Source organism: Anolis carolinensis, unplaced genomic scaffold (assembly GCF_035594765.1).
Source record: "Anolis carolinensis isolate JA03-04 unplaced genomic scaffold, rAnoCar3.1.pri scaffold_12, whole genome shotgun sequence".
Taxonomy (NCBI): Eukaryota; Metazoa; Chordata; class Lepidosauria; order Squamata; family Dactyloidae; genus Anolis; species Anolis carolinensis.
In genome coordinates this window covers 7,245,378-7,269,082 of record NW_026943823.1, presented here as the reverse complement: position 1 = coordinate 7,269,082, position 23,705 = coordinate 7,245,378, and the positions used below count along the sequence as shown (strand labels likewise).

The 23,705-nt window shown below is 40.4% G+C and overlaps 1 protein-coding gene across 6 annotated transcripts in view; it reads right to left on the bottom strand.

The window, feature by feature from the left end:
• Positions 1-23,705, bottom strand: part of drp2 (dystrophin related protein 2) — a 90,055-nt gene that overhangs the window by 33,716 nt on the left and 32,634 nt on the right. For 5 of the 6 annotated variants that reach the window (XM_062963953.1, XM_062963954.1, XM_062963952.1 and 2 more), the window contains 5 exons: positions 11,886-12,019; positions 8,426-8,582; positions 5,159-5,279; positions 3,074-3,342; positions 1,088-1,234 (listed from right to left, as the gene is read on the bottom strand). In XM_062963953.1, the coding sequence (XP_062820023.1) occupies positions 1,088-1,234; positions 3,074-3,342; positions 5,159-5,279; positions 8,426-8,582; positions 11,886-12,019 (828 nt within the window). Of the gene's footprint in view, positions 1-1,087; positions 1,235-3,073; positions 3,343-5,158; positions 5,280-8,425; positions 8,583-11,885; positions 12,020-20,662; positions 20,918-23,705 lie in introns of those variants that run through there. The other variant, XM_062963957.1, reaches the window with a different exon arrangement.

Genomic DNA, 23,705 nt, shown 5'->3' with positions numbered 1-23,705 from the left:
TCTTATAGATGATCCCGCTAGCAGCCTGGCCGCCGCATTTTGGACCATTCGGATCTTCTGGGTTTTTGTCTCCGGAAGGCCGGCATATAAGGCGTTACAATAATCCAACCTAGTGGTGACTGTTGCATGGATTACCGTTGCCAATGCTTCTGTCGAAAGGTAGGATGCCAATTTCCTTGCCTGGCGAAGATGAAAAAAGGCCTGCTTACTTATGGCAGTGATCTGGGCCTCCATCGTCAGCGATGAGTCCAACACAACCCCAAGGCTTTTAACAGTAGCAGATGGGGCCGGGCTGTGGCGCAGCTGGCTAGTAACCAGCTGCTATAAATCACTACTGACCGAGAGGTCATGAGTTCGAAGCCCGGGTCGGGTTAAGCCTCCGACCAGTAATAGCCCCGGCTTGCTGTTGACCTATGCAGCCCCAAAAGACAGTTGCATCTGTCAATTAGGGAAATTTAGGGACGCTTTATGCGGGGAGGCTAATTTACAACACCATAAAACTGCCAGCAAAACACGAGGAAAGGAATGAGGAAGTACAGCCATTACTGGACGGTGAAGCAACAGCTCCCCCTGTGGCCGGAATCGTGAAGCTGGAAAAATGTTAAAAATGCCTCTGCGTCTGTCTAATGTATGTTGTTTGTCTGTTGGCATTGAATGTTTGCCATATATGTGTTCATTGTAATCCGCCCTGAGTCCCCTTCGGGGTGAGAAAGAAGGGCGGAATATAAATACTGTAAATAAATAAATAAATAAATAAACTTCCCCATCAAAGTCAGACAGTGACTGGATTAACTCTGGTGGCTGGCCGGGCCAGAGTATCTCATTATGTGGAAAAAGTGAATAGTGGTAGTTAAGGAGCATATTCTAAGGATTATTCCTGTGTTTGATTTATTAAAATATTCCCATCCAAACCCAAATAACGAAGGTGGAGGCATTACTTTTCATTCAGATACCAAAATTCGTGGAGGCTCTAGTCCCATTAAATACAGGTAGATGGAATAGAGACAGTGTCATTAGACAAGGTGCCTTCTAAATTTCTGGGGCCTGATGTTAGCCTTGTTGTAAGTGTCCTGCCTATCATCCTCACCTGCAGCTGCTTCCAGCGTGTGTTGATCTGCTCCAGGGCGCGAGAGTTCTCCATGGACAGGTGAACATCGGAGATCGCAAGCTGGTGGGCAAGGTCATTCACCAACTTCACGCCGTCTTTCATGGGTGAGAGCTCCTCTTTGAACAACTGGAGAGTCATCACATCCCAAAGGAAAGACAGTAGCAGGAAAGAAACAAAGAGAAGAAGAGAAAGAAACAGATACAAAGTGCATGATCTGTCCAAGGGTAGGAAGTCTGGATGGCCTCCAGATGCCTTGGATCATGTTTTGAAATGATCCTTGACTGTTCAAAGCTACTAAAAAAAATTGCATACAAGATTGTGAATACAGTAGAGTCTCACTAATCCAAGCCTCGCTTATCCAAGCCTCTGGATAATCCAAGCCATTTTTGTAGTCAGTGTTTCCAATATATCATGATATTTTGGTGCTAAATTCGTAAATACAGTAATTACAACATAACATTACTGCATATTGAACTACTTTTTCTGTCAAATTTGTTGTATAACATGAAGTTTTGGTGCTTAATTTGTAAAATCATAACCTAATTTGATGTTTAATAGGCTTTTCCTTGATCAGTCCTTATAATCCAAGATATTCGCTTATCCAAGCTTCTGCCGGCCCGTTTAGCTTGGATTAGTGAGACTCTACTGTATTGACACTTCCAAATAAAGTATAGCGCCCATATTTGTGGGGATACAATCCAAGAGGACCCATGAAAACCAGAAACCATGGATAATGGTGAATCCTTATGGAGACTACACTTGGGCAAGGAGTTGGAGGGAGAGAGAAATATTTTTTTTGGAGTGTGAGTAGATGAAACTGTGGATCTCAAATTAATAGATACTGTATATACTCGAGTATAAGCCTAGTTTTTCAGCCCTTTTTTTAAAGACTCAGCTTATACTCGAGTGAGGGTCCTGGTTGGCTTATATTTGGGTCACCTTATACTTGAGAATATATGTACATTTATTATTTTTCTCTATTATTGTTGCTACTATTACATTTATTTTACTCTATTTTTAATTTTATTATTATTAATACATTTATTAGAATAATAGAATCATATTTCACTCTGATCTTATTATTATTATTATTATTATTATGACACAGCAAACAAGATAGACATGCTGGATTTCGTGTCATAAAATCACAAGTCGAACACTTCCCAAGTGTCTAGGACTGTGTGATATATTTTCGGATGATGTGTGCAGATCCCAGTAGGGTGGCCTTTTGCAGTTGGCAGATCATGATTTTGTCAATGTTATTATTATTATTATTATTGCATTTATTTTTTTACTCTATTTATTATTGCATGTGTTATTTTCCTGTATTTATTATTATTATTATTATTATTATTATTATTATTATTATTGCATGTATTATTTTACTCTATTATTATTGTAACTACTATATTTATTTACCCTATTTATTGTTATTATTAATATATTATTTGACTCTGACATTATTGTTACTACATTTATTATTTTGCTGTATTTATTAGTACTATTACTTTATTATTTTACTCTATTATTATTAAAAGGATACATAAGCACATTTACATTGAAGAAGATGAGAATAATGATTTGATCAGAGTTGGACAGTCTTATCTTAAATTTGAGCTTTATGTAAATATTCAAAAACATTTAACCTACTGATGCCTCAATTAATGTAATTTTATTGTTATCTATTTTTATTTCTGAAATTTACCCCCCTCGGCTTATACTGGAGTCAATGTTTTCCCAGGTTTTTTGTGGTAAAATTAGGTGCCTCGGCTTATATTCGGGTCGGTTTATACTCGAGTATATAAGGTAAATGGATTCCTGCAATGATATTATTCTGCCAGCAGAGTGGACTTTAATATGCTATATCTACTCATGGAAATGCAAGATTACAAGTCAATGGAACTAAGTCAACATTCTTTTATGATTGCGGAAAGGTCCAAGTTGAAGAAGAAGACCAAAGCTTACCTTGGTGGCCTGGATGTGCTCTGGCAAGGAGTCGATGAAGAGGTCTCCAATGGGTTCCCATGTCTCTCGGACGCTCTCCGCTTGGTTGAGGGTGGTGCTGAGCTCCTCCATGGTCCCCTTGATCTCCAGCAACTGCTCCAGGGTCCTCTCAATGTGGCGATGCTGGTCAACACAGCGGGCGGTGAGTTTCTCCCACAACTCACTGGCCACGGTGGCTTGTTTCCACACAAAACGGCTGATGTTCTGGATCCGGTGCCTTGGGGAGACATCTAGGGACAGAGTAGAGATATCAGTACAGTCCACCAACAGTGTTCATGGGAGGTGGTTCCAAAATTACAACTCCAAAACTCAAGGTCCATCAAACGCTTCCAGTATTTTCTGTTGGTCATGGGAGTTCTGTGTGCCAAGTTTGGTTCAATTCCATCGTTGTTGTTCAGAATGCTCTTTGATTGTAGGTGAACTATAAATCCCAGCAACTACAACTCCCAGCTGCAATAAATCGCTACTGACCGAGAGGTCATGAGTTCGAAGCCTGGGTCGGGTTAAGCCCCCGACCATTAAATAGCCCGGCTTGCTGTTGACCTATGCAGCCCCGAAAGACAGTTGCATCTGTCAAGTAGGGAAATTTAGGGACGCTTTATGCGGGAGGCTCATTTAACTAATTTACAACACCATAAAACTGCCAGCAAAACACGAGGAAAGGAATGAGGACGTACAGCCACTAGTGGACGGTGAAGCAACAGCTCCCCCTGTGGCCGGAATCATGAAGCTGGAAAAATGTTAAATGCCTCTGTGTCTGTCTATACCAGGGGTCCCCAAACTTTTTGAGCAGAGGGCCGGTCAGATGGTCGAGGGGCCAAATGATCATTTGAAAAAAACAAATTCCTAGGCACACTGCACATGTCTTATTTGTCGTGCAAAAACAACAACAACAACAACAACAACAACAAAAGAACAATACAATATTTAAAAATTAAAGCAATTTTAACCAACATAAATTTATCAGGATTTCAATGGGAAATGTGGGCCTGCTTCTGGCCAATGAGACAGTCAGATTAATTAGGATTGTTGTTGTTGTATGCCTTCAAGTCATTTCAGAATAAGGGTGAGCCTAAGCCTAAAATTTATGTATGTATTTATTTATTTACTACATTTGTTTACTACATTTATTTCCCGCCCTTCTCACCCCGAAAGGGACTCAGAGCGGCTTACAAATTAGATGTACATACAATATATTATATTATTAGCATTGCACAATATTAGCATCATATATTACTATATTGAACTATACCACTATACTGTAATATTATTAGTAATATTATATGTAACATATAATATATAATTAATATTATTATATACTATTATTATAAGTATTATATTGTATTAGATTATAATATTATTATCAATATTATATGTATTTACAATATATGATATTAGTAAAACTGATATAAAATATTATATTATAAAACTGAGGACAGGGGCCAGGTAAATGACCTTGGGGGGCCACATTCGGCCCCCGGGCCTTAGTTTGGGGACCCCTGGTCTATACTGTATGTTGTTTGTCTGTTGGCATTGAATGTTTGCCATATATGTGTTCATTGTAATCCACCCTGAGTCCCCTTTGGGGTGAGAAGGGCAGAATATAAATACTGTAAATAAATAAATAAATAAATAAATGAAAAAATGATTCCCTCCCCAACCCCATCAGGATTCAAATTTGGGCGTATCGGGTATTTGTGTCAAATGTGGTCCAGTGAATGGACATCTGCATATCAGATGTTTACATTACAATTCATAACAGTAGCAAAATGAGAGTGATGAAGTAGCAACGGAAATAATTTTATGGTTGGGGGTCACCACAACACGAGGAACTGTATTACGGGGTCCCAGCATTAGGAAGCTTGAGAACCACAGCCATAGATGGATCTATTTTAGTCAGAAAGGACAACTGGATTTTGGCCAGTGTCTTCTACCTTCTGTTGCTAGGCTCTAAGACTATATTCTCCTGGACTAATCTTCCTAATTATGTCGAACTAATTGTCTTCAAACAGTTAGAAAGTTGGAATGATGTGCAGAACTTCAAACCTTTGCTGTCGGAATTTGAGTCTTCTACTTCCTCAAACGGGTGTTGAGTAAGGAAGGCTTGAGCCGATTCCAAAACAGAGTAAATGTATGGCCCCCGGGACTTCACTTCTTCCATGAATGTCTGTGTTGGATAAAGAGAACCAGGAAAGTTAGAGAAAGTACAAAACCCAGTTGCCACAGGACATGACACAAAACTAGTGCTAGCTCCAGGACGTGCACACTGAGGGAACTCATAGCCAAAATCTCAAAAAAACAGAAGACACGTTTAGCAAGAATTCTTTTAGTGTGTCTCCTCACATTCTTGGTTACTTTAGAGTTGTGCATGGACCAGAATTGCCTCAGAGCAGAGTTCTCCAGAAGATATATTCCAAAATGGTCAGGATCAAGGATTTTGCCCTCCACTTCCAAGTACCCCAGTCTAGTCAAGTTGGGTTGCTGTGAGTTTTCCGGGCTGTATGTTCCAGAAGCATTCTCTCCTGATGTTTCACCCACATCTATTTCAGGCATCCTCAGAAATTGTGAGGTCTGGTCAAGTTGTTTTGATATCTAAAGCAGAAAATCTCTAATAATAATAATAATAATAATAATAATAATAATAATAATAATAATAACAACAACAACAACAACAATAACAATAATAATAATAATAATGAATTTATTATTATTATTATATAGTCCTACACACTTGGGAAGTGTCCGATGTGTGATCCAATACAACAGCCAGCAGAGTGTCTGCTGTGGACTCATCTTGTTGTGTTTCAAATAATAATAATAATAATAATAATAATAATAATAATAATTATTATTATTATTATTATTATTATTATTATTATTATTATTATTATTATATAGTCCTAAACACTTGGGAAAGGTGTCCGACGTGTGATCCAATACAACAGCCAGCAGAGTGTCTGCTGTGAACTCATCTTGTTGTGTATCAAATAATAATAATAATAATAATAATAATAATAATAATAATATTTTTCTATCCCACCTCCATCTCCCCGCAGGGACTCGGGGCGGCTTACACAGGGCCAAGCCCAAAAACAGATACAGTAGAGTCTCACTTATCCAACATAAACGGGCCAGCAGAACGTTGGATAAGCAAATATGTTGGATAATAAGGAGAGATTAAGGAGAAGCCTATTAAACATCAAATTAGGCTATGATTTTACAAATTAAGCACCAAAACATCATGTTATACAACAAATTTGGCAGAAAAAGTAGTTCAATACGCAGTAATGCTACGTAGTAATTACTGTATTTACAAATTTCCCACCAAAATATCATGATATATTGAAAACATTGACTACAAAAATGTGTTGGATAATCCAGAACGTTGGATAAGCGAGTGTTGGATAAGTGAGACTCTACTGTAATAAGCAAAGTAAAATACATGTGAAAACAGCATCTTCAACCGGATAAAACATTAAAAGCAAATACAGTAGAGTCTCACTTATCCAACATAAACGGGCCGGCAGAATGTTGGATAAGCGAATATGTTGGATAATAAGGAGGCATTAAGGAAAAGCCTATTAAACATCAAATTAGGTTATGATTTTACAAATGAAGCACCAAAACATCATGTTAGACAACAAATTTGGTAGAAAAAGTAGTTCAATATGCAGTAATGCTATGTAGTAATTACTGTATTTATGAATTTAGCACCAAAATATCACGATATATTGAAAACATTGACTACAAAAATGCGTTGGATAATCCAGAACGTTGGATAAGCGAGTGTTGGATAACTGAGACTCTACTGTAATACAATATAACAGTATTAAATAGTTTAAATAGAAAAACAATTTAAATCATAGAATGATAACACAGAAGGACCTCAATTTAGGAGAAGTGGAACAAAATGGGAGGGCAGTCTAGGTAAAAGTGCAAAGATAGTAGTATAGTGCCATTTGGGGTGTTGTGTGGTTTCTGGGCTGCATGGCTGTGTTCTAGCAGCATTTTTTCCAGATGTTCCACCTGCATCTTCTGAAGATGCCAGCCACAGATGCAGGTGAAACATGAGGAGAGAAAGCTGCTAGAAGACATTGCCTGGAAACTATACAACACTCCAGTGATTCCGATTGTAAAAGCCTTCGACAATATAAATCTCATATGTTTCTTTCTCTGGTAATAAATGCAAAACTGTAACACGCCAACAATGTGTTGTCCTCCAATAATCAAAGTTTATAAAGCAAAAATCCTCCCCATGATACTATATGGAGCAGAAATCTGGGGCCTAAGCCAACTACCAATACTAGAACAAACACAATCAAAATTTCTAAGACAGATACTTGGCGTTGACGCTAAGACCACCGCTGCCGCAGTTAGAGCAGAGTTAGAAATACATTCTATCGAAGGTCTCGCCAAAATCAGGGCCTTTAACTATTGGTCTAAAATAAAAAATCTTGAAAATAACAGACTGCCAAAATTGTGCTTCTTAGAACAATCTAATGGCTTTAACCAAGACTCCTGGGCAGAACAACTAGCAAGGTTTCTTTGCTCCTGTGGATTACAAATTACTTCATCAGACCAGAATAGGGATGCTGAAAAAAGGACAGTAATCCAAAGAATCCTAGATATTGAAGCCCAAAAAGACATAGCCATCCTGTCTAATACAAGATCTCTGAAGTGGTTAGGGCGCTTTAAACGTAATTTCCAGAGGCCTTTGTACCTAAAAGCAGATATGCCAAGACACCTAAGAATCACTTTCACTAGGGCAAGATTCGAACAAATTGAGTCCATGGAGAGACACGGCAGATTCAATCATATCCCGTATGAAGAAAGATTATGTATTTGTGGCAGCCCTGAAGTTGAAAATTTGAACCACATTTTGCACAACTGTAATCTATATAAAAAAGAAAGGAAACAATACTTATGGCCTTTTATTGGTAATAAAACAAGCTGGGTTATCGAAGCCAAAACTTCATTTTTGTTGGCCGGTTATAACCCCACTTTGACAACAAAAGTGGCCCTGTATTTGTTTAAAGCTGCTAAAAGGAGATCAGAGTACATAGATCAGATTGGGGTGCAGTGTAGGGGAGACGAGGATAGTTGATGCACTGATCTTTAGCTAAACTACATTGGCACCAAGCAGGCAGACACCTGTATATCTGTATTTTATTTTAAGTGAACCAGATGTATGTTGTATGTTGTTTTTGTATTGTCTGTCCTTGATAAGGCCAACTGGCTAATCAATAAATTGTTGTTGTTGTGTTGTCCTTTGGTGTCGGCCCAAATCAGTGGCGTAAAATGGTCCGGACGTACCGCGTGCCTCTCCTTCTCCTGCTGCACCAGGAGGGCATCTCCGCGGAGGGGCAGCTGGGCAGAGAGCTCCTCGTCCTTCTGGCTGAGCCAGTCTATGATCTCCTGGAGCGGAACCTGCAGCTTCCCACTGTGGTCCGAGAAGGCCTCCAGGCGAGCCCTGAGGAAGCAAAGCAGATTCAGTCATGGAGTTGGGAACCAAGCTATGGCAGGGTAGACAGCATTAGTCAGGTCTAAAGCAGAGGTCCTCAAACTTTTTAAGTGGAGGGCCGGTTCATGGTCCCTCAGATTGTTGAGGGGCCAAATTATCATTTGGAAAAAAAATGAACAAATTCCTATGCACATTGCACATGTCTTATTTGTAGTACAAAAAACCCCCAACAACAATCACGTATTTATTTATTTACAGTAGAGTCTCACTTATCCAACACTCGCTTATCCAACATTCTGGATTATCCAACGCATTTTTGTAGTCAATGTTTTCAATACATTGTGATATTTTGGTGCTAAATTCGTAAATACAGTAATTACTACATAGCATTACTACGTATTGAACTACTTTTTCTGCCAAATTTGTTGTCTAACATGATGTTTTGGTGCTTCATTTGTAAAATCATAACCTAATTTGATGTTTAATAGGCTTTTCCTTAATGCCTCCTTATTATCCAACATATTCGCTTATCCAACATTCTGCCGGCCCGTTTATGTTGGATAAGTGAGACTCTACTGTATTTGCTAAATTTATACTCCTCTCTCTCTCTCACCCCAAAGGGGACTCAGAGCAGCTTACAAGTTGTATGTACATCTATATATATAAAAGGCTTTTGGCATCACGGCAGCGGACAAAACAACAAAAGTAAACACCCCACAACCTCAAAAATTGACATCACAACCCCTCATCCATGCCTCTAGGTTGATACAACAAAAAGAAAAGAAAAATAAAGTCCTAATTAGAGGGAGAGGAATAATTGTTTTTATCCAATTGCTGCCAGTTTGAAGGCTAAGCTTCGCCCACTTGGTCTCCTAGCGACCTCCTCAGCCCAGGGGACAGGCACAGTTAGGCCTCATTTAGGCCTCTTCCACAGGTTATCAGATTTTAACTGGATTATATGGCAGTGTAGACTCAAGGCTCTTCCACACAGCTATATAACCCATTTAGAATCTTATATTATCTGCTTTGAACTGGATTATCTTGACTCCACATTGCCGTATAATCCACTTCAGTGTGCATACTAAACATAAAGACAACCATACAACACACATTCAATACCACTACTACCTCAACAATTTCTCACCAACACCACCAGACAATGCCACAGCAACGCGTGGCCGGGCACAGCTAGTACATTATATTATTAGCATAGCACAATATTAGCATTATATATTACTATATTGTACTATACCACTATACCATATTATTATTAGTAATACAGTAGAGTCTCACTTATCCAACATAAACGGGCCGGCAGAATGTTGGATAAGCGAATATGTTGGATAATAAGGAGGCATTAAGGAAAAGCCTATTAAACATCAAATTAGGTTACGATTTTACAAATGAAGCACCAAAACATCATGTTAGACAACAAATTTGGCAGAAAAAGTAGTTCAATACGCAGTAATGCTATGTAGTAATTACTGTATTTACGAATTTAGCACCAAAATATCACAATGTATTGAAAACATTGACTACAAAAATGCGTTGGATAATCCAGAACGTTGGATAAGCGAGTGTTGGATAAGTGAGACTCTACTGTATTACATTTAATATATAATATATAATTAATATTATTATATTATACAATATTATTACATTGTATTGTTATTATTAGCTGCCCTGAGTCCCCTACTGGGTGGGAAGGGCGGGGTAGAAATACCGTAATAAATAAATATTATATTGTATTACATTATAATATTATTATCAATATTATATGTATACACAATATATTATATTATTACCATAACACAATATTAGTAAATGAATGAATAATACAATATTTAAAAATAAAAACAATTTTAACCAATATAAACCTATCAGGATATCAATGGGAAGTGTGGGCTTGCTTCTACCCAATGAGATAGTCAAGTTAAGTAGGATTGTTGTTGTTGTGTGCCTTCAAGTCATTTCAGACTTTGGGCATGTCTAAGTCTAAAACTGAGGGCGGGGGCCGGGTAAATGACCTTGGAGGGCCGCATCTGGCCCCCAGGCCTTAGTTTGGGGACCCCTGCTCTAAAGCATCACCATTTGCACATCGGTTTTGAAATTCAAAGCATTTCCATAACCGTTCCAAGCAGTCTTTAGCACACATCAATGCTCAATATAATATCTTTATTGAGCCCAGGTTCCCTCCCTTTAATAGCTCTCCAGAAAGGACAATTTTGAAGACCAGAGTCTTCAACCAGAGTCTAGAGTGAGTTTACATGAGCAAGGACACCTCAAATTTACTACTGATTGCCTGCACAATATTCATCAGCATTTCGGTGGCTCAGTGTGTTAAAGCGCTGAGCTGCGGAACTTGCAGACCAAAAGGTCCCAGGTTCGAATCCAGGGAGCAGAGTGAGCACCCACTGTTAGCTCCAGCTTCTGTCAACTTAGGAGTTCGAAAACATGCCAATGTGAGTAGATCAATAGGTAGGGAAGGTAACAGCACTCCATGCAGTCATGCCGGCGACATGACATTGGAGGTGTCTATGGACAATGCCAGCTCTTAGGCTTAGAAATGGAGATGAGCACCAACCCCTAGAGTTGGATATGACTGGACTGAATGTCAGGGGAAACCTAAACCTTTACCTTTACGGGTTAAATTAGTACTGAGCTGCTGGACTCGCTGACTGAAAGGTCGGCAGTTCGGATCTGGGGAGCAGGGTGAGCTCCTGCTGTTAGCCCCAGCTTCTGCCAACCTAGCAGTTCGAAAACATGCAAATGTGAGTAGATCAATAGGTCTCCAGTGGGAAAGTAATGGTGCTCCATGCAGTCATGCCAGTGGCCACATGACCTTGGAGGTGTCTACGGACAACGCCGGCTCTTCGGCTTAGAAATGGAGATGAGCACCAACCCCCAGAGTTGGACACGACTGGACTTAACATCAGGGGAAAATCTTTACCTTTACTGCTTTAAGTGAAGTTGAGGGATACTCTAGCACTTTCTGGACAATTTTATCAATGGGATTGGGTCCAATTCAGATGCTAGACAACCAATTCTGCAACCTTGATTTAAAAAATGACTTTTCCAAGCTCTGCTTTGGCCCCATCCGTGGCTCTTTGGAACCTGGTTTGCCTGAGCTGGAATTGGACTCCCATCCCATATCCTTGTCTTAGGACTTGATCGAGTCCGGACATAAATCCCAGCTTTGCTTATTTGTCAAAGCTCTCCCTTATGCAAAGTCAGTGGGTGATTTGAATGCCTAAGAATTTCCATGAGTGCCGAACAAGATCCTCGAAGCCTGGCATCTGCTGTGAGTCTCACCGGAGGTTGTGCGACTTCTTTTTGATCTCATTCCAGCATAGATTCATCTCCAGAGGCATCTGTGGCCCAGCGGCGCCGTTGGGGGGTCTCTGGCTCACGCAGGCTGAAGCAGAGGCATCTTGGGGTGTTTTGACCTAAACATAAACACAAATGGCATCAAATGGAAAGGAGGCCCAATGATCTAGTGGGACCAATGCAGTCTTGTCTGGACCATGTGGAGACCAATGCTGCTATGTCAGTTAAAGTAGAACACAGCACCATAACAATGCACTGCTATAGGTAGCCTACTTTAGTGTCCCTATGTCCTTTAACAGGATACTCCATGCCAGGGGTCCTCAAACGTTTTAAGTGGAGGGCCGATTCAAAGTCCCTCAGACTGCTTGGGGGGACGGACTATAATGAAATAGTCCAAAATTAGGATTGTTGTTGGGTGTCTTCAAGTTGTTTCAGACTTAGGTCAACCCTAAGTCCAAAGTTTAGGACAAAGGCCATGTCAATGACCTTGGAGGGACTTAGTTTGGGGACCCCTGATCTAGACGATCTCATAAGACTATAGGTAAGCAAAGTGACCTCCAAAGATCATCTAGATGGTCTCATCAGGCCATCAGAAGACCATAGATAAGGAAAGGGACCCTCAGAGACATCTAGATGGTTTCATAAAACCATAGGTAAGGAAAGTGGCCTCCAAAAGCCATCTAGATGGTCTCGCAAGGCCGTAGCTAAGCAAAGAGACCTCCAAAGATCATCTAGATGGTCTCATAAGACAATTGGTAAGGCAAGGGACCCTCAAAGGCCATCTAAGATGATCTCATAAGGCCATCAGAAGACCATAGATAAGGAAAGGGACCCTCAGAGACATCTAGATGGTTTCATAAAACCATAGGTAAGGAAAGTGGCCTCCAAAAGCCATCTAGATGGTCTCGCAAGGCCGTAGCTAAGCAAAGAGACCTCCAAAGATCATCTAGATGGTCTCATAAGACAATTGGTAAGGCAAGGGACCCTCAAAGGCCATCTAAGATGATCTCATAAGGCCATCAGAAGACCATAGATAAGGAAAGGGACCCTCAGAGACATCTAGATGGTTTCATAAAACCATAGGTAAGGAAAGTGGCCTCCAAAAGCCATCTAGATGGTCTCGCAAGGCCGTAGCTAAGCAAAGAGACCTCCAAAGATCATCTAGATGGTCTCATAAGACAATTGGTAAGGCAAGGGACCCTCAAAGGCCATCTAAGATGATCTCATAAGGCCATCAGAAGACCATAGATAAGGAAAGGGACTCTCAAAGGCCATCTAGATGGTTTCATAAGACCATAGGCAAGGAAAGGGACCCCAAAGGCCATCTAGACAATCTCATAAGACCATAGGTAAGCAAAGAGACCTCCAAAGATCATCTAGATGGTCTCATAAGACCATCGGTAAGGAAAGGGACCCTCAAAGGCCATCTAGATGGTCTTGTAAGACCATCAGAAGACCATAGATAAGGAAAGGGACCTCAAAGACCATCTAGACAATCTCATAAAACCATAGGTAAGGAAAGTGACCTCCAAAAGCCACCTAGATGGTCTCATAAGATATAAGTAAGCAAAGAGACCTCCAAAGACCAGGTAGACTTCTGGAGGCTCTCAAGATTAGCTTATGAGATCCAACAACAATAAGAATTGCAACGTTTTACCCAGTTCGGTTGTTTTAAATGAGCTTTATAAATATTCAACCCACTTCACTATCTGCGTGCCTTCAAGATCTCTAGCTACAGAACGGATTATGACATTTATATAAACAAATACTAAACATAATTAAAACCATTCAGTAATCACAAGTAGCATTAAAAAAAGCCTTAGAAAGCAGGTTAATAAATAATGGAGCAACAGAGATAACATTTTGCAGAAGGGGAAATATATGCAGTATTGGAGAGAATGTAATTTCACAAGGCAAGAGTTCCACGGTTGGAGAGTTGCCACAGAGACGGCGCCGTCATGCTTTGTCACATTTGTGGCCATTATCAGTCGAATTATGAACTGCGTTGGCTTCGAGTCGGGGAGGAAGGCAGGGTAAATGAGTCAATGAATTAAATTTTAATTGAAACAAACAAACAAAACAGTAGCTGTCTGATTCTGTGAGTCTTTTGGACCAGTAAAATTCAAAAGGCACTGCCCAGTTATTCTGCCTTTCCTCTATCCTAAGAAAAACCAAATACTTGAAAGCATACATGCGCATCACCATCCCGCCATTATCGGAAGCCTCAATGCATGGGAGACCCAGAGCTGGTTGCATGCTATGTGAATTACCGTATATACTTGAGTATAAGCCGACCCGAATATAAGCCAAGGCACTTAATTTTACCACAAAAAAACTGGGAAAACATTGACTCCAGTATAAGCTGAAATAAAAATAGATACCAATAATATTACATTAATTGAGGCATCAGTAGGTTAAATGTTTTTGAATATTTACATAAAGCTCAAATTTAAGATAAGACTGTCCAACTCTGATCAAATCATTCTTCTCATCTTCTTCAATGTAAATGTGCTTATGTATCCTTTTAATAATAATAGAGTAAAATAATAAATGTAATAATAAATAGAGTAAAATAATAAATGTATTATTAATAATAAAAATAGAGTAAAATAAATTTAAAAGTAATAGCAATAATAGAGTAAAATAATAAATGTAACAATACCAATAATAATAGAGAAAAATAATAAATGTAATAATACCAATAATAATAGAGAAAAATAATAAATATGCCATATATACTTGAGTACAAGCCGACCCTCACCCGAGTATAAGCCGAGGGGGGCTGTAAAGGACTATGAACGTCTAAGGCTCTTTCAGGCAGGAGGGAATCTTTTTATCCCACTGCTGCCACCAATTTGTAAAGAATTTATAACGACTGCCAATACAATGTTTCTCACTTAGAGGTATTCTTATTAACAGTTACAATACTAGAATGAGATGAATCAACTCTCTAAAGTATCACTTCTTTTACTTAAAGTAGTTAAAACTTCTTCCTCTGCTACTTTTAAACCGTTACTTCAATGGATCTCTGTGAGTCCAGCTGGGATTGGTTCCCAAAGTCTAAAACTTGGACTATCCAGTGACTTCAAACCACAGTCACCCCTGTGATATACTATCACAGATTCTCTGTGCCTTATCAGGACACAGACTACATTAAATAAGTCACCAAACTTATTTAAAACCGACTCAAAATGAACAATTGAGTCTCCTTGATCCCATCAACCTAGAATCAATCTTCCCTGTGCCTCATCAGAGCACAGACTGACTTTCTTTTTTAAATTCTGCACTTCTTCAACTAAACGGCAGTTGGCTCTGCCTATTTCTCCATGGCAACCAGCCTCTGAGTGCTGAGATGCAATAACTGTAATACTTACCCTTTTAAAACATAAACACACAATTAAACATAACATCTGTAAACCAAAATTCGTACTTCATTACAGGGGCTTTTTCAGTCTTAAAAAAAGGGCTGAAAAACTAGGCTTGTACTCGAGTATATACAGTACTCAAAATGTGTAACAAGAATGAGTGGGAATGTTACACTGATTCCAGAAAGGTGGGAACACATAACAGGAATTTCACCACCCACCCATCAATCACTGTGTTTATGTCCTGTCCTTCATTTATCAAATGCACACCAGGCGCAAGGGATGCGGAGCTCTTGTGTGTTGGATCAATATGGAGCTAGACTTGTGACATTAGCATTTCTTGCTTCGGTTTTGGGGAGTAGTACAATAATCTCAGGTACAGACATGGGCTATGATTTCAAGGTAATGCTTAACTGTAACTATCATTCTCCCTAACACATTTTTTTCTTCAATGGAAAAGACGTAGGAGAAAAGTGTTCCTGAGGTGTGAGAAAGCATTTCTAAGAAAATCAGCAGACCTTCCTTCTGTTTTGATGTTATAAGTACATCTAACTACTCCAGCTCCCACCAAAAATCTTTCTAAGAATGTTATCACTCCCTCCTGGTGTCTTTGTTTGTTCCTTAAGCAAACAAAAACATACTGTTATTGGATCAATCTCTTTCCCACGTTGATACAATTGAGCAATGCTGGCCCAAAATAATCTATCTATATATATAAAAGGGTAATGGAATCACGGCACTGGACAAAACAACTAAACTAAATGCCCCACAACCTCGAAAATTGACAGCACAACCTCTCATCCACGCCTCTACATTCATACAACAAAAAGAAAAGAAAAATTAAGTCCTAGCCACAGCAACGTGTGGTTGGGCACAGCTAGTATATATATAAAATGTAATGTACATTTGTAAGACTAAGTAAACAACAAAACCACTGAACCAAATCACACCAAACTTGGCCACAAAAGACATAGTCATCCAATCTATGTCTTTCCAACAAAAAAACCCAGAAAAGAAAGTCCAAATTAGATAACGAGGAAGAGTCGTTTTCAACCCCGGTTGCTAGTCAGAAGGGTAGGCCCTGCCCCCTTTAGGCCCCACCCACTTCATCTCCTAGCAACCCCGTCGGCCACAATGGCGCCGGGGTACAGCCAGGGTTCAGGCTTTTGAAGCTGCAAGGCTATTCAGTGCTATTCCTCCTGGTCAACAAAGCATTCCCATAAGCCACAGCAACACGTGGCTGGGCACAGTTAGTAATAATAATAATATAATAATAATAATAATAATAATAATAAAAACTTTATTTGTATTCTGCCCTAACTCCCCGAGGGAACTCAGGGCAGATTCCAACATACAATGGCAAACATTCAATACCTCCGTAAACAAACAAATACTGACATAAAACCCCAGAGAAATCCCATATATAAAAATAACATTAAAACCTAACATCAAATTAAAAGCCTAACATCAATAAATTAAACTACATGGAATTCCCCTGTTTCCTGAGTGTTGCTCTTTATTTACTGTCCTAATTTTAGAGTTTTTAAAATACTGCTAGCTAGATTTTGGTCATTTTCAAGGTTTCCTCCTTTCCGGTGAAATTGTCCACGTACTTGTGGATTTCAATGGACTTGTGGACTCTCTGTATAGTCTGACATGGTGGAAGCTTTGAAGCTGCAAGGCTCTTCAGTGCTAATCAAGCTGGCTTTTTGTACAGTCACACTTGCCTCAAATAGACAAGAGTTCTTTCTCCCACCCTGGAAATTATTCCAGATATATAAACCCCACTTGGTTGTGAGGTCTGGTTTCCAACAGACCTCACAACCTCTGAGGATGCCTGCCATAGATGTGGGTGAAACGTCAGGAGAGAATGCTTCTGGAACGTGGCCATACAGACACAAAGACTCACAGCAACCCAGTGATTCTAGCCATGAAAGAAACTGGATTATATCACAGTGTAGATCCAGCCTCAATCTTGAATCCAGAAACATTCTCTCCTGACGTTTAGCCCACATCTATGTCAAGTATCCTCAGAGGTTGTGAGGTCTGTTGGAAACTAGACAAGAGGGGTTTGTATATCTGTAGAATAATGTCCAGGGTGGGAGAAAGAAAGAACTCTTGCCTGTTGGAAGCAAGTGTGAATGTTGCCATTGGCCACCTTGATTAGCATTGAATAGCCTTGCAGCTTCAAAGCCTGGCTGCTTCCTGCCTGGGGGAAGTCCCTTGTTGGGAGGTGTTAGCTGGCCCTCATTGTTTCCTGTCTGGAATTCCCCTGTTTCCTGAGTATTGCTCTTTATTTACTGTACTGATTTCCCCAGTTCAGGAAGCAGCCAGGCTTTGAAGCTGCAAGGCCATTCAATGCTAATCAAGCTGGCCAATTGCAACATTCACACTTTCCTCAAACAGACAAGAGTTCTTTTTCCCACCCTGGACATTATTCCAGATATATAAACCCCACTTGCCTAGTTTCCAACAGACCTCACAACCTCTGAGGATGCCTGCCATAGATGTGGGTGAAACGTCAGGAGAGAATGCTTCTGGAACATGGCCATACAGGCCGGAAAACTCACAGCAACCCAGCTGCTGCTTTCTTTCTTTCCATTCTGAAATTTCAGCCGTGCGAAAGCTTTGCAGACCAACCTACCGCCAATTAATTCGTCAAATGAAATACTTGGGCGGATTTTCTCCCTAGAATCCCGAAACCTGACAGTACTAATCCCATAAATGTAAAAACCAAAATTAAGCTAAAATATGATTTTTTTTTTAAAAAAAGAGCAAATTGAACTTAGTAAAAGGATCCTGCTCCTGTACGAATGGATGCGGGGGCCAAGAGGAAGGAATTAAGGAATTCTTCTGTCTGCAAACTCTAGTGTGAAGCCTTCTTGCTGAGTAGCTTTTTTCCTTCCTGAAATGTTCGCTTTTCCCATTAAGAACCTTTAAGATGCCTGAGATGTGTCACGCCTGAAGCCCTTGGGGCTGATGCCTACTAATGGAAGGCGGCAAATGCTAAATTGCCTCGGAGAAATAGCGGCTAATTAGTTAGAAAAGGAGACCAGGGACAAGGCAAAGAGCATCACAGCGGGGGGTTCCTTTGGTTAAAAAAAAAGAGTCAGCAGCATTGCTTTGCAGCCCATGGAAGGTGCGTCTGCATGAGTGGGCTTGCAAGAAAACATGTACCCTGTTTCCCCTAAAATAAGACATCCCCAGAAAATAAAACCTAGCAGAGATTTTGCTGAATTGCTAAATATAAGGCCTCACCGGAAAGTAAGACCTAGTAAAGTTTTTTTTTTGGAAGCATGCAGGATCGGTAAATGTACATACTACAGATCAGGGGTCCCCAAACTTTTAAAACTGGGGGCCAGTTCACGATCCTTCGGACCATTGGAGGGCCGGACTATAGTTGGCCACCAAGCAATAATAATAATAAAGAGGGTTGGAAGAGACCCTTTGGGCCATTGAGTCCAATGAGTCGGTGGTTCAGAAACTTTATTGTCTCTGCAGCGGCGCTTTGTACATAGCTGTAAATGACTGCAATTAGAACAATAAAGTTTCTGAACCACCGACTTCCGCTGACAACTGACTGATGAGAGTTTATTTTCCGTTTGACTGGACAGATGCCAGATCTTCGGAAAGAGAGGAATTGAGACGGGAAAAAGGTGAATAAGTCTCAATTAGCCTCTCACACATTGACAAGGGTTATGGGCCCAACACGCTTCCGCTGCGCAACTCTGCTTTCGAGTCTGGTCTCTGGAGTCTCTGGAGTCTTGGGTCATAGGCTACACATATGCATTACACAGTTTAAGTCATTCAGCTACACGCAGACCATGCAAGCCTTTCACAGTTTATTGCAACATTCACACTTGCCTAGTTTCCAACAGACCTCACAACCTCTGAGGATGCCTGCCATAGATGTGGGTGAAACGTCAGGAAAGAATACTTCTGGAACATAGCCATACAGCCCAGAAAACTCACAGCAACCTAGTGATTCTAGCCATAAAAGCCTTCAACAACACAAAGCAGCAGCTGTTTTTCCTAAAGGAAAAAAAAATTCAAAGAACTCCGAAAGCTAGGGAAATATTCAATGTCTGATTCGAATATAAAGATGTGTCACTCATTTCTGAATGGGGTACAAGTTGCACACCTGTGGGAAGGAAAAGCTATCAGCCGCAGCAGGAGCATCCTTGTCAGCATCCAAAAAGGCACATCCAAGGATGAGGATGGGTTTGTGTGTAGCTCTGGAGGCAGCCTTTCATGGCACAGCCCCCTCCCAACCCGATCTGGGAAACATCAAAAGCAGCACAGATGAAAAGTCAGGCGGATGGATGGATGGAAGAAAGGAAACTTAGAAAGAGGAGCCTCGGAAGAGGAGGCTCATAAATCATTCAGGCTACATCTGCCGCATCTGCCTCTCGCTACGAGACAAGAGAGAGTTGGGTGCCTTTTCATGCCCTGCTTCTCACAAAGGCCAAAGCAGGTTAGTGCACGGCTTTGTTAGCCAGAAACAAGGCAAGAGGGAAATCCCGAAGGAGACTGCAGCTCTACAGCTCATTCTGCATGTATCCAAGACGTGGCATCGTGTGCACCCAATGGATAAACTTGCCCAAGACGCTTGCAACTCACCAAGAACTGCAAGCAGTGAAACGTAGTCTCCTTTGCTCTTTCTCCAACCAAGAATTGGGCGGAATTGAACATTCTTACCATCCCAGAATAAAAACACCATGGGATGTTAACTCTTCCCTATGCTATCCAAAGCTTTTGTATGCATTTTTTTTGGTTTGCCCTCACTTAGCTCTTTATCCACTCTTGCCCACTATGTAATGAAATACCTGGCACATTTAACACTTTATAGTTGGCATCCCCAACGCTAAATCCTGGCCACTGAATGCGGATTTATTGAGTCAAGTTATTAGGTTTTTAAATGTTTGGTTATGTGTTGCATGATTATCTGTTATATGCACTTTTGTTTATGTTTCCAATGTTTTAACTGACTGTATGTTTTCTGATATGCTGGAAACTGCTCTGAGTCCCCTAAGGAGATAGGGCAGTATATAAATAAAGCAGTATTATTACTATTATTATTATTATTAATAATAATAATTTAAGACACAGCAAACAAGATAGATATGCTGGATTTCGTATCACAAAATCACAAGTCGAACACTTCCCAAGTGTCTAGGACTGTGTGATGTATTTTCGGATGATGCGTGCAGATCCCAGGAGGGTGGCCTTTTGCAGTTGGCAGATCGTGATTTTGTCAATGTCTATTGTTTCCATTATTATCATTATTATTATTATTATATGTTGTTGCAGGCATGCCTCACCTCCTCTCTCCACCTTGACTCCCATCCCAAGCATATAAAGAGGTTGGTTTGTAGATCCAAGCAAGGTTTTCCTTACCTGTGCAGGAGCGTGGTTCCCTGGCAGGACTCCATGGGGAAAGTGTTGCCGGCCACCTTCCCTCCAAAAGAGAGACAACAACAAAAGCAAGAAGGTAGAGCAAGGCAGGCAGGAAGGAGTGGCTTGCTTGCTGATCTCCCAGGAATCTGCTGGGGGTGGCAAGAACAGCCCCTCTCTGGCCCATGAATCGCAGCCTTTGTCCAAGCGGAATTCCAATCCGGCTGGTGTTTTGGGCCGGCCAGGAGCTGTGTGTGTGGGAGAAGCAGCTGCCTGTGTGAGCGGGAGGCAGGAGGAATGTCACCGCCAGGGAGCCGCCTTCCCCGCATGGACTTGTGACAGTCAGTCACACGCAGCTCTGTGATGCTCAGGCGAAAAGGGGAGTCAAGCCCAAAGAAGGACCGTAGCATATAAGACGAGGACAGAAGGATGCCTTGACTGGCCATTTATACAGCTTAGAACATGGAAAAGGGTCATTTATGGGTCACAACCCCAAGGAATTCTTCTGTTGTAGGCAATTCAGGGGTTCGATGCAGGCTTAGAGCAAAAGGGACTCTATTAGCTCCAGTTAAGGAGCCAAGTACCTTCAGGTAGTTGTATCTTCTCCAGGGACAAAAGCACACAAACAAAGTTCTTCTTTCCAAAAGAAAGGCTTTTCTCTTTAGTTGCAGCAGCAATATAAACACAGTATATGCAATACAGTAGAGCAGGGGTCCTCAAACTTTTTAAGTGGAGGGCCAATTCACAGTCCCTCAGACAGCTGGGAGGCCAGACTATGGTGAAATAGTCCAAAATTAGGATTGTTGTTGTTTGCCTTCAAGTCGTTTCAAACGTAGTTCAACCCTAATTCTAAAGTTTAGAACAGAGGCCAGGTCAATGCCTTGGAGGGCCTTAGTTTGGGGACCCCTGATCTATGGCCATAAGACCATAGGTAAGCAAAGAGACCTCCAAAGACCATCTAGATGGTCTCATAAGACCATAGGTAAGCAAAGGGTAAGCCAAAGACCATCTAGGGTAGACCAAAGGGTAAGCATAGGTAACTCCCAAAGACCACCTAGACAATCTCATAAGACCATAGGTAAGCAAAGAGACCTCCAAAGACCATCTAGACAATCTCATAAGACCATAGGTAAGCAAAGAGACCTTCAAAGACCATCTAGATGCTCTCATAAGACCATACGTAAGCAAAGAGACCTTTAAAGACCACCTAGACAATCTCAGAAGACCATAGGTAAGCAAAGAGACCTTCAAAGACCACCTAGACAATCTCAGAAGACCATACGTAAGCAAAGAGACCTTCAAAGACCACCTAGACAATCTCAGAAGACCATAGGTAAGCAAAGAGACCTCCAAAGACCATCTAGACAATCTCATAAGACCATAGGTAAGCAAAGAGACTCCAAAGACCATCTAGATGGTCTCATAAGACCATACGTAAGCAAAGAGACCTCCAAAGACCATCTAGATGGTCTCATAAGACCATAGGTAAGCAAAGGGACTCCCAAAGACCACCTAGACAATCTCATAAGACCATAGGTAAGCAAAGAGGCCTCCAAAGACCATCTAGACAATCTCATAAGACCATAGGTAAGCAAAGAGGCCTCCAAAGACCATCTAGATGGTCTCATAAGACCATACGTAAGCAAAGAGACCTCCAAAGACCATCTAGATGGTCTCATAAGACCATAGGTAAGCAAAGAGACCTCCAAAGACCATCTAGATGGTCTCATAAGACCATACGTAAGCAAAGAGACCTCTAAAGACCATCCAGATGGTCTCATAAGACCATAGGTAAGCAAAGGGACTCCCAAAGACCACCTAGACAATCTCATAAGACCATAGGTAAGCAAAGAGACCTCCAAAGACCATCTAGACAATCTCATAAGACCATACGTAAGCAAAGAGACCTTTAAAGACCACCTAGACAATCTCAGAAGACCATACGTAAGCAAAGAGACCTTCAAAGACCACCTAGACAATCTCATAAGACCATACGTAAGCAAAGAGACCTTCAAAGACCATCTAGACAATCTCATAAGACCATACGTAAGCAAAGAGACCTTCAAAGACCACCTAGACAATCTCATAAGACCATAGATAAGCAAAGAGACCTAAAAAGACCAGGTAGACTTAGGTCAATCCTAAGTCTAAAGTTTAGGACTGGGGCCAGGTAAATGACCTTGGAGGGCCACATCAGGCCCATAGGCCTTAGTTTGGGGACCCCTGCAGTAGAGTCTCGCTTATCCAACATAAATGGGCCAGAAGAATATTGGATAAGCAAAAATGTTGGATAATAAGGAGAGATTAAGGAAAAGTCTTTTAAACATCAAATTATGTTATGATTTTACAAATTAAGTACCAAAACATCATGTTTTACAACAAATCAATAGAAAAAACAGTTCAATACATGGTAACATTATGTAGCAATTACTGTATTTACGAATTTAGCACCAAAATATCGCACTGTATTGAAAACATTGACTACAAAAACATTGACTACAAAAAGGCAGACTGTGTTGGACAATCCAGAATGCAGCAAACCAAACGCAGCAGCATTGCCCAGACATGAATTAAGGAACATGAAAGTCATTGGAGATTACCATATATATTCGAGTATAAGCCGACCTGAATATAAGATGAGGCACCTAATTTTACCACAAAAAACTGGGAAAACATTGACTCCATATAAGCCGAGAGTGGTAAATTTCAGAAATAAAATAGATACCAATAAAATTACATTAATTGAGGTTAGTAGGTTAAATCAGTAGGTTAAATGTTTTTGAATATTTACATAAAACTCAAATTTAAGATAAGACTGTCCAACTCTGATTAAATCATTATTCTCATCTTCTTCAATGTAAATGCCCTTATGTATCCTTTTAATAATAATAGAGTAAAATAATATATGTAATAATAATAATAATTACAGGAAAATAATACATGTAATAATAAATAGAGTAAAATAATAAATGCAATCTATATATATAAATGAGTGATGGCATCACGGCGACCAACAAAACGACAAAACTACAGGCCCCCCAACCTC